Source organism: Arachis ipaensis, chromosome B06, assembly GCF_000816755.2.
Source record: "Arachis ipaensis cultivar K30076 chromosome B06, Araip1.1, whole genome shotgun sequence".
Taxonomy (NCBI): Eukaryota; Viridiplantae; Streptophyta; class Magnoliopsida; order Fabales; family Fabaceae; genus Arachis; species Arachis ipaensis.
The window spans coordinates 1,936,742-1,946,746 of record NC_029790.2 but is presented as its reverse complement, the minus strand read 5'-3'; the positions used below and the strand labels follow the sequence as shown (position 1 = coordinate 1,946,746).

Genomic DNA, 10,005 nt, shown 5'->3' with positions numbered 1-10,005 from the left:
AGTTCTCTAAAAATTATATCCTCAAAATATATGATATTTGTAATAAACGAATTAGTTGCAATAGATTAAGGAATCTATGAGAAAATTAAATTAAATATTGGGATTGAGATATGCGATTACTTCAATTTTTCTTTGTGTTTTTGTACAACAGAAATATTTGATAACAACAAAAAATTTAACCAAAAATATTAAAATTTATTTTATTTAATATTTATTAATTAATATAATAATTAATAAATATTAAATAAAATAAATTCTGATTATATTTTTTAAATTTTTTGTTGTTATCAAATATTTCTGTTGTACAAAAACACAAAGAAAAATTGAAGTAATCGCATATCTCATCTTCTTAGCATTACCGTTGATGTATCATACTCATTGATCTTTGGATAAGTGAGCAAGCCACGCAACTTTATTCCATCTAATAGATATTACACTAATCTTTTTTTTTTTCCACCAAAATATTGAAGCAAGTAGTGGGATAACTTGTTCTAGAGGGTACTTTTCCGGTTCTAACCCATATTCCTTTTCTTTGCAGTCTTGTCATCCCATGACTCTCTTTTCAGCAGAGAAAGGCAACAGCTTGTTGAATCATTGAGCAGAAGAGGAAATTTGTCCTAGCTAGCTTCCTTTCTTGGGTGAGTTTGGTATATATGGAAGAAACGAGTTTTCAATTAAACTATTGACCCATAAAATTATGAAGAGTTTCTGTATTATCATATTATGTTCATGTACTGCACCTTTTAATATATGGATGGTCTTCTATACAAGTTATTATTATGTATTGAGGTATAGAAAAAAGATTTATTCTTTCTAATCAAATTTATGTCACAAACTTTAAAGTGATTTTGTTATAAATACTTATTAGTGACTTGTTAGTCAATTAATATTTCAGAGTTATAACAAGTGAAACCCTCATGGCACATGAACATGCATTTCTTAGCAAGATGCAAATATGGAAAGTTGTTCATTATATTCTAGCCCACCATACCAAACTTATAACTCATTAGACACTAAAATGTATGTTAGCTAAGGCAGTTGAACTCCTCATTCAAATTCAAATCTAATTGAACATTGCATTATGTATATATAAAAGTCATTTCCTAATTAACTTGAATGCCATTCACTAACAATGAAGATGATGCTATCATCAGCAATAATAACTACCTTTTTGTTGATGACTTCAACAATGAAAATGGTTGATTGTCAGACTCAGAATAGCATAGCATGCACAATCTCCATGATGAGCAGCATCACCCCATGCGCCAACTTCATCACCGGAAGCGGCAACAACAACGGCGGTGTGACGCCGCCATCAAGCACGTGCTGCGATTCATTGCGCGCTCTGATGAGTTCAAGCATGGATTGTGCTTGCAAGGTTTTATCTGCAAATGCTCCAAATCTCCAACTTCCCATCACACAAGCTGTTGCCATCTCCCTTGCAACCGCATGCAATATTAATGGACTCTCCGCACACTGTAAAGGTACTTATCTATTGAATCATCCGCCTTGAGAAGCACACGAAGAAATTTAAAATTCAAAATTCTGTTAGTTTGTTAACGTAGTTTATACTGAGAAGTGCTAGAGAATCAGCACTTTTGTTAAATTCTAACTAGCACTTAATCATCAAAAGAAAATTGAATGATTTTATACCATTAGATACAATTTCATACCATTAAAAACATTATTGATGACTAAAAATCATGATGACTAAAAATCACAAAATCTACTAACCCCTAAACTTTCTTATCACGTTTTATTTCTAAATAAATTTTATCAGTAAAAATAGTATTTATTTACCCTCTTCTCTCTAAAAAATTCGGCAGGAGAGGTGGTGGAAGCAGAATCGGCGGCAAAAACACCGTGAATTTCTAGACCGGTAGCGATGACTCATCTTCCATGGCACGTTTATCATGATCCTCTGTTTTCCACATTTATCTAAGAATGTACGACGAACATTATCATGATTCGTGACTTTAATTGCATTATTACGTGACCATCTTATTATTTCACCGATTTACATTACGGCCTCAGTTTCTACACATATACACACACCATTTGCATGATTATACATATATATTCACGCATAAGCTGTAACGGATCAGTGGTCATAATAGTCGTCATGATGAGGGCCACGGAAGAAGAAAGTCTCTGCTCTGCTGAAAATCTCATCAACCTTCTCCGCCGGCTGCATGAAAGTGAGTTGCTTGGCATCCTTGTCCATTGCACTCATCACGTTATTTTTCCCCGCAAGAGCATGAATCTTGTTCCCTCTCGCATTTACCTCGTAACACACTATGTGAAGATCGTCTTCCTTCTCAGCTCCAACCAAGAATGGATGCCCCGCTGGAACCACAAACACCATTCCTTCTCTCAGCTCCGAACTAAACCTCTGGTATAAAGCCTTATCCTTTGCTCCTCCTCCTCTTCCTCCAGGGTAGCGTGAAGAAGACACGTAGTGTGGACACACTATCTCCACATACCCTTTCCCCTCTCCCACAATGCATATTTTTGTTGCCCTCGTTACATAAGAGGGAGCCGTCATTGAACCCTATAAGCAACTTGTTAGATATATAAATTAGGTGAAAATTCGTGCAGTTAATTCACGTGAAGTTGTATGAAATTGATATCTGAGAACCGTTAGATGATTTAACTAATTTGACTAAATTTTCGTCTACCGATTCTCAGATATCAATTTCACGGAGAGCCGTTAGATGATTTAACTGATTTGACTAAATTTTCATATAATAGCTCTTAGATATTGACTTCACGGTAAATTTTTATCTAACAATTCTCAGATATCGACTTGACTTCACGGAAAACCGTTAGATGATTTACCTGATTTGAAATTTTGAAATTTTCATCTAACGGTTCTCAGATATTGACTTCACGGTTCATTTAACAGTTCTCAGATATCGACTTCACGGAGAGCCGTTAGATGATTTAACTTATTTCACTAAATTTTCATCTAACGGCTTTCAGATATCGACTTCACGAATAGCCATTAGACGATTTAACTGACCTCTTAAATCTCACAAATAGCCGTTAGACGATTTAACTGATTTGATTAAATTTTCATTTAATGGTTTTCAGATATCAACTACTTCACGTGAAGTCACTGAATTTTCACTAAAAAAATGTTGGAAACTAATTCAATTTATGAGAACATTTTAGTTTACCCGGGTGATGTTGGAGAAAGTGAGGACGAGGTTGAGTTCATTGAGCTCGAAAGGCTTATCAAGAGAGGATTGGTAGAGTCGGCCATATTGGTTGGAGATGTAGGGACGGGTTCCCAAAAGATTGAAGGGACCACCCGATTGGGTGCTAAAGGGCCAAAACCCTTCCTTAACCTTGCTCAGTGCTTCCACTTCCTCCCTTGCTATCTTGAATATGGTTCCCTCTAATTCTTCATGGAAAACCCCCTTTATCTTCTCCCTTGGAGTCTGATTTAATTTCACTTCCAATCAAAACATTATTCATAACAAAATTATTTTTAAAACTAGTTTATGTGTGTCTACCTGGAGTGCAGCTTCAAGTTTGTCCATACTGAATGCTGTGAGAAATAGTTCCGGGTTAAATGCCTGCAATGCCATAACTTGTTTTCATCTTATTCTTATGGCTTATAGTAATGAGTTAAAGAGAATTAATGAATGAACCTTATAGTCTCCAGGTGTTGTGAGAGGTATAAAGAGATTGGCAAGGACAAGGTTCTGATTCTCATTTTTGTTAACGAAATAGACTAGTGTGCCTGCTGCTACCCTCATCATGTCTCCATCTTCAAGGTTGAACCTATCCGTTTTCTCTTCTCTCACCAACCCAATTACCGCTCTCCCTATAATTAACAATTCCACAATATAATTAGAAAAATTACGAAGAGTCAATAGAATATTTATACAAGGTGTATAATGGAGGTTTAGAGAGTATTAGAAATATAATCATTAGTGTTACATTTTCTTATCAGCGAAAATTTTTGGATGAGTGGTATCATGACATGGTATTAAAGTTCTATATTCAAAAGGTCAAAAGTTCGATCTTTTACTAAAGAAAGAAAGAAAGAAAGAAAAAGGTACCTTTGAGTACAAAGATAACGGCATCGGAATCAAAGTAAGTTGGAGAGGTGAAAGTGTGTCCCTTAGCTTCCATAGTGACCAAAACATAATTGCTAATGCTTTTGAGGACCTTGGATCTTCTACTGAACTTGTTCAGAACCCGAACTCTTCCGTCTTGTGTTTCCAACCTGGTCCTAAAATCTTCATTATCAAACACATAAGGATTCTGAGTCTCCATCGTGGTTCCCTCTTCTTCTTCTCGCTCCTTCTTCATTTGATGGTACCTCTGGCAACTGCGAACGCATGCTCGCTTGTCACTCTTGGAATACTGTTGCTGCTGGCCACACTGGTGCATGCATGTTGTGAGCTCAGGGTCTTCTTCTTCCTGCTCCTCATCTCTGCTGAGAGCAGATAATAAGTTGGTGCATAGAGAGAGCAGAATAATGAAGAGAACAAGCTTGGTTTTCATAGGTTGCAGTCCTAGACTCCTAGTTATTAAGAAACAAACACATTTCTAATTTGAAGGGGTGTATGTGTGTAGGTATTATATATTGTGTGGTAGGTAGTAGGGACTAAGGATGAGTATGCAATACAGGAATAATAATGCTGGCACTTGGGACTTGGGACTTGGGAGTGGAGATGATTATAACATGCACAAGGACAAGTGTATACCAAGCCTTTAGGTGTCACAAAATTGAAAACTAAATGTCTAAATCATCAACACATTGCCAACTACTATTTTACCACCAACCTTGTTGGGTTTATTCGTTAGTTTTATAGGAGGCTGATCCAAAAATTAAACCACATGTTCCTTGGAGAGGAATGGTTTCCTCTTCTTCACCAAAAAGGCAAAAACACATTATTTTCTCTTCTAATATTGTATTTTTCATAAAAGAGAGGAAGACAAATGGTATTACAGTAAGGCTGCAACCTTGATGGGACCATATCTTAGGTTATGACAACTTAATAAATGTGAGACATCTCGGTAAGTAAATGATAATAAATGCATTGTTTGAAGTCCTTGATGGTCCATGTCTTATGTTTGACAACTTTAATGAGAGTCATTATCATGAAACTCAGAATCTCTTATATCTCTAAGTGGATCAAAATCGATTATTGTGTCACTCTTCATTACAAGGTTAACTAACTAACCACTTTAGAAAATACACTTTTTTTTTTGTGTTAATGAATAAAATCAATATTATTTGGATCTGAAGCTTGCCAGACACAGTTCAATTCTTCAAATCCTGCAAAGATCACAAACAGTAACAAAATTAATTTTCCTAAACCAAGTAACCAAGTACTTGTTCAGTTGTGATTCTGTAATTAGTAGTAGCATGAGTTCATATACATTATCTTGTTAATGAGAATTCAGAATTCAGATGCTATTTTCATTGAGAGCCTCAGGTATTCAAGAGTTCTCTGCAACTTCCACAATGAGGTAGTGAAGAAAAACAAAAATTGATGCTAAGAAAAGGAAAGAGGCCGGTAAAACTTGAAACTAACCTTCTATGGAAACATGATAGTAACAGCTGGACCTGCCAGCAAGAGGAGGGGACCATGTTCAAATTCAAATGCATGCTTTTTTAAAATCCAAATTACCTTGCATGGCTATCTCATGTTCATAGGAACTTGTCAAAGGAAATTCAAATCAGTGTAGTCATAATTAATTGGAGTAACTAGAGCTTCTTTGATCAACTTCTGCTGAGAATATGCTATACACAGGTCTATGATCAGAGAATCTTGACTCCCCACGAACATAAGATAATTGGTGAAGGCCTCTCCCATGCCATAAGATTCTATCACACCTTGAGAAAAAAAGCATGCATTATTTTGATTGTTTTGTATTTCCATTAACCACTTCTCTGATTGATAAGAACTAAGAACACTACCATGCTGGAGTTCTCTTTTGTTTTGAATGTCTTCCATCTCCTGCATACCTGTCTGAGTTGTTTGAATACTTGTATGTGGGAGGGAAGTATATTTTCCCTTCGTTCCATCCTTCGAATACTCGACCTTGCCTCTGCTCTATTCGCAGCTGAAAGCAAAAGATATCAAATGGTGAGTAAGGTAAGATTTGAGAAAGGAGCAAAGGGGGACAAAGAAAGTAACATACTTGATCATTCTCTAACAAGTCCTTCCAGTTATGCATCTCAACAAGAGCTTTCGCCGCACGATAAGAAAGGGCTACCCGATAATTTAAATCCCCCAGCCAAATTATTCGGCTACACAAAGTTAAACCAAAAGTTAAATTTAGATTCAGAATTCCAAAGACTAATGATAGGATCATAGAGGTGAAGAGCTTACTCGTGTTCCAGAATTGTCTGAGGCGAATACTGGTCGCTCGTGCCTTGGACAAGGGGAAACCTTGTCTTTCTCAGAATTTCCATTACATCTAAGTTTCTCCTTAGCTCATCACCATCCTTTTGCCCTGAAGTCAAATGACTACAGATGAAACAAAAGCTTGTTTGGTGCAAAGACATGCTAATTGATATTGAACCCTGGACATAACAATATACAAGACTATGAGATTTTCTTAATTTTTTCCCTTAATTCAGCCATGTTAGAATAGAATATGACCAAGTCAAATGCACCTTGTTTCCAAGATATCCCATCAAACCTCTGCCAACAGAAGACACCTTCAAGCTGTGAATATAATCTCTGATATCACTTTTCACCCAAACTGTTAGAAATATCCCCACCATTTGCTTACTAGCAACCAAACAATATCTCGGTTGCCCTGTCTGCTTCTCAACATCCTCCATAGGGAAACAACCGCTATATTGCACTGGCGAATAGGATGCCGTAACTGGGGAGTCCCCAGCTCCATTTTCATCATCTGAAGAACCCCATCGGTAGTCACTAGGCCTGTGAGCATATATCATTCTATCACAGACGCTGAGACGCCGATCAAAGCTCGGTTGTGGCAGTGAGATGTCACTATCCATTTTCATACTATGACTCAAGGATTGAAAAGACCTTCTATGGAGGAAAGAGGTTGTCTTCTGCCTCATTGATCCCTCAAAATCAGCTTCAATCTCTATAATAGGATCAGAGAGTGGTGATGGAGTGTGGCATCCACCACTTGTTCCTGGAAGACTGTTAAGGGTCTTCCTAATAAGTGCAAGCCATTTCCTTGCAGGGCCATTGTCTTCTGTTCCCAAAATGTTACCAGCATTAAGAGGTACAATTTCTTGAAACCTGAGGCCAAAAAGAAAATGCAAAAAGTTTCTCAGCAAGAAACCTTGCAGAACAAAAGGTGACTTACACATTATACAACCGGCATTAGTAATTTACCCAAGAACATAGATATCAGCGGGTGGAGAGGTGTGAAGCCAATCTTCAAGGTTCAAATAACTTGGAGGTGACTTCCCTGCTACATTCCAAGTGGCAACAAAGATTCTGCATGCAGAAGGAATAAAGAACTCAATAAAACAGAAGATCCTTAGTTCTTGTTGTTATAACAAGATAGTTTAGTACAACAAAGAGCTACATGAACCATACCTATAATTATACACTTCTGTAATCTGAGCTTGATCAAGGTCATTCTTACCTCCATGAATTCTGTCTGAGAATCTTCTGCTTGGTTTATCTGAATTTCAAATGAAGATCAACTAATGAGATTAGTAGGAGACAATAGCAGCAAAAAAAGTGACCACAACAAAGTCTTATCTTACTAAGTGTGGTCGGCTACATGCATATTAATAGACACAAAATTCTGAGATTGTAGCAGCAAAAAAGCTGTATTCAAAAATTCATTTTATCTTTTACCAATTTGGAGGGGTTTGGGGTTTGGGAATGGTGTGGTCCAAGGTGATAGATATCAAGGTTTAAGAAATTGAACCTGTTTTGCTTTTTTTGATGGTGCATGCCTCCTTCTCTGAATAGTTGCTCTTCCTCTCTTCATCAATACCTGAAAAAGGAAAAACCATAAAGTAAATAAAGCTGTGTTCTTTCCACTGTTATTTAATCATGTCACTCAATCAAACACAGCACAACAAAACAAAACAAACAATTTTTTTTGGGGGGTACCAATAATGGTAGGAAAAACCATGGAAGCTGGAAAACAACATAACTAAGGGTAAATCAAATAAACAAAGAAAGAAAAGAAAAGAACATTGCTCACAAAAGCTAAACAGAATTGAGGGTGTATTATTGAAAAGATATATGTATAGTTAACTAGTTTAGCCATTTAAAAAGTAAATAAAAAAAAAAAAAACTTTTTAAATGAAAGCTAAGAATCCCAATTCTAGAGTTCTAGATTGCATTGAAGCCATGTGGAAAATTGGTCAATTACCTTGATAAAGGACATCATCATCAACTTCATCATCTGCTTGAAAGTTATCAGTTTTGCACTTGATATTGAACCACTTCTTGACCAATGTCTTGGGCCATGAAAGCTTCACCAAATAAAGAAGAGAGTAAGCAATGGCTATGGCAGAATGCAATTGCAAATGAAGCTTGGAAGCACAAATGCCATTTTTCTTAAATCAAACCTTGCTTTTCTTGGAGTTCTCATCTCTCATTGTTGTTGGAACAACTTCATATATCTTTATGGAGTTAGTGAGTGATATGAATATCTGTTAGTTATTCCTTTAAAAAAAAAAAAAATCTTTTTTCCTACTTAAATAGGGAAGCTAAGTTTATATTGAATTGCTGGTTATGTTGATGTATCTATTCAAACATATAAAAATAAGGTAGAAAAAACAAAAAAGAAGATGGCTTTGATTATGAAAGCAATTGGGTGAAGAGGCCAAGCAGAGGAGTAAAATAGAGGAAAGAATTGAAGTAAGTCTCTGTTTCTGATTATATTTTGAGAAAATGTGGCAGCCCAGTTGGTCATCTGCAACTATCTTGAAGTTGCAGCTGTGAAGTTTGAATCTTTATGGAGAAAGGGAACTGGAAGATGAACAAGTATGAAGATCTTGGAGAAGGCCTTGAAGAAGACAAGGCAATGTAGAAGACCAGAAGTAAGTGTGTGTGTGTGTGTTTGGGTTCTGTAATGAGTCAGAAACAGAAACAGAGAGAGAGAGAGAGTTGCAATTGCAATGCTTATATATCAATGGTGACCCACTCACACACAACCAAAAAAAAAAAAACAAAAAAACAAAAATATAAGCAAATAAGGCTAATTTTTTTTATATGAAAAAATATTGGTATTGTTGTTGAAAATGAAATTATTTGGTGTAATTATATGCGGGTAGATTTTACTTAATACACAAATGTGTGTTGGTCATTATTCTGATATTACGTAAGATGTGTGTTGGATACATTTTTTGTATATCCATAATATTGTAATACACTTTAAATATCAATCTTAAATCAAAACACAATTTTTATCACCATATTAAAAATAATTTTTGAACAAAGGCTAATAACTTGTTTTTAAAAATTACATTTAACAAATCAATGATAGTGAACACCAAATTCATCAGCTATTAATATAAAAAGTTTTGATAATTTGTATTCTAAAGATGATTTTTTTTAAATATAAACCAAGATTCTTCTTAGTTGTAGAATTTTGTTTTGAGGCGAAGATAGAAGATTCTTCTTTCCACCTAAAAAAAGTTTAGCCATCAAATCCAAGATTCTTGTTTCACCCTTGCATTTTGTCTTGTTAAATTTGATCTTGATGTTCAAATCATGATGACATATTAGTTCCACAAACTTAATTGAAAGAAGCAGTTCAAGGCTAACCCAAATGGAGCATAGCTCAATCTTCTTATAATAGTGGCCCACTAAATTGAGTGAAGGTTCCACTCCCATATTAACCCCAAGCCTAGTCTATGTGTCTGTACGGATAATTAAAACCTGTTAACCTACCTAACACATAGACTTTGAAAAACTAATACTAAAACAATATTTATAGTTTTATAGAATTAATTAATTTTTTTCGTTCATAAAACTCAGAGATTTTTAACCGATACGCGGATACTGACATGGACATAAAATACGT

The 10,005-nt window shown here is 35.6% G+C and overlaps 3 protein-coding genes across 8 annotated transcripts; 1 reads left to right on the top strand and 2 right to left on the bottom strand.

The window, feature by feature from the left end:
- On the top strand, positions 891-2,016 carry LOC107645199. The gene is made up of 2 exons (XM_016349169.2): positions 891-1,484; positions 1,827-2,016. The coding sequence occupies exons 1-2, from the start codon at positions 1,133-1,135 to the stop codon at positions 1,865-1,867; spliced, it is 393 nt and encodes a 130-aa protein (XP_016204655.1). The 5' UTR covers positions 891-1,132; the 3' UTR covers positions 1,868-2,016.
- On the bottom strand, positions 1,959-4,579 carry LOC107645197 (sucrose-binding protein). The gene is made up of 5 exons (XM_016349167.2): positions 4,071-4,579; positions 3,657-3,832; positions 3,519-3,581; positions 3,180-3,443; positions 1,959-2,551 (listed from the first exon to the last, which is right to left on the bottom strand). The coding sequence occupies exons 1-5, from the start codon at positions 4,516-4,518 to the stop codon at positions 2,102-2,104; spliced, it is 1,401 nt and encodes a 466-aa protein (XP_016204653.1). The 5' UTR covers positions 4,519-4,579; the 3' UTR covers positions 1,959-2,101.
- LOC107645196 (type IV inositol polyphosphate 5-phosphatase 7) lies at positions 5,035-9,092 on the bottom strand. 6 transcript variants are annotated; one of them, XM_021103691.1, is made up of 12 exons: positions 8,546-9,090; positions 8,347-8,449; positions 7,894-7,962; positions 7,554-7,641; positions 7,347-7,451; positions 6,644-7,250; positions 6,357-6,550; positions 6,166-6,274; positions 5,942-6,087; positions 5,556-5,857; positions 5,401-5,471; positions 5,036-5,296 (listed from the first exon to the last, which is right to left on the bottom strand). In XM_021103691.1, the coding sequence occupies exons 1-10, from the start codon at positions 8,573-8,575 to the stop codon at positions 5,716-5,718; spliced, it is 1,593 nt and encodes a 530-aa protein (XP_020959350.1). In that variant the 5' UTR covers positions 8,576-9,090; the 3' UTR covers positions 5,036-5,296; positions 5,401-5,471; positions 5,556-5,715. The 6 variants fall into 6 exon arrangements, with proteins under 6 accessions (XP_020959353.1, XP_020959350.1, XP_020959351.1 ...); XM_021103692.1 differs by having other exon boundaries at positions 5,652-5,857; XM_021103694.1 differs by having other exon boundaries at positions 5,035-5,296; positions 5,401-5,787; positions 5,962-6,087; positions 8,546-9,092.

Coding starts and splice junctions, on each gene's coding strand:
- LOC107645197 (XM_016349167.2), bottom strand. CDS start 4,518: ATGAAAACCAAGCTTGTTCTCTTCATTATTCTGCTCTCTCTATGCACC. Junction 3,444..3,518: donor AACTTGAAGCTGCACTCCAG/GTAGACACACAT, acceptor AAATTAAATCAG/ACTCCAAGGGAGAAGATAAA. Junction 2,552..3,179: donor CTTTCTCCAACATCACCCGG/GTAAACTAAAAT, acceptor AGTTGCTTATAG/GGTTCAATGACGGCTCCCTC.
- LOC107645196 (XM_016349165.2), bottom strand. CDS start 8,575: ATGAGAGATGAGAACTCCAAGAAAAGCAAG. Junction 7,452..7,553: donor ACAGAAGTGTATAATTATAG/GTATGGTTCATG, acceptor TTCTGCATGCAG/AATCTTTGTTGCCACTTGGA. Junction 7,251..7,346: donor GCTGATATCTATGTTCTTGG/GTAAATTACTAA, acceptor TTTTGGCCTCAG/GTTTCAAGAAATTGTACCTC.
- LOC107645199 (XM_016349169.2), top strand. CDS start 1,133: ATGAAGATGATGCTATCATCAGCAATAATAACTACCTTTTTGTTGATG. Junction 1,485..1,826: donor ACTCTCCGCACACTGTAAAG/GTACTTATCTAT, acceptor AAAATTCGGCAG/GAGAGGTGGTGGAAGCAGAA.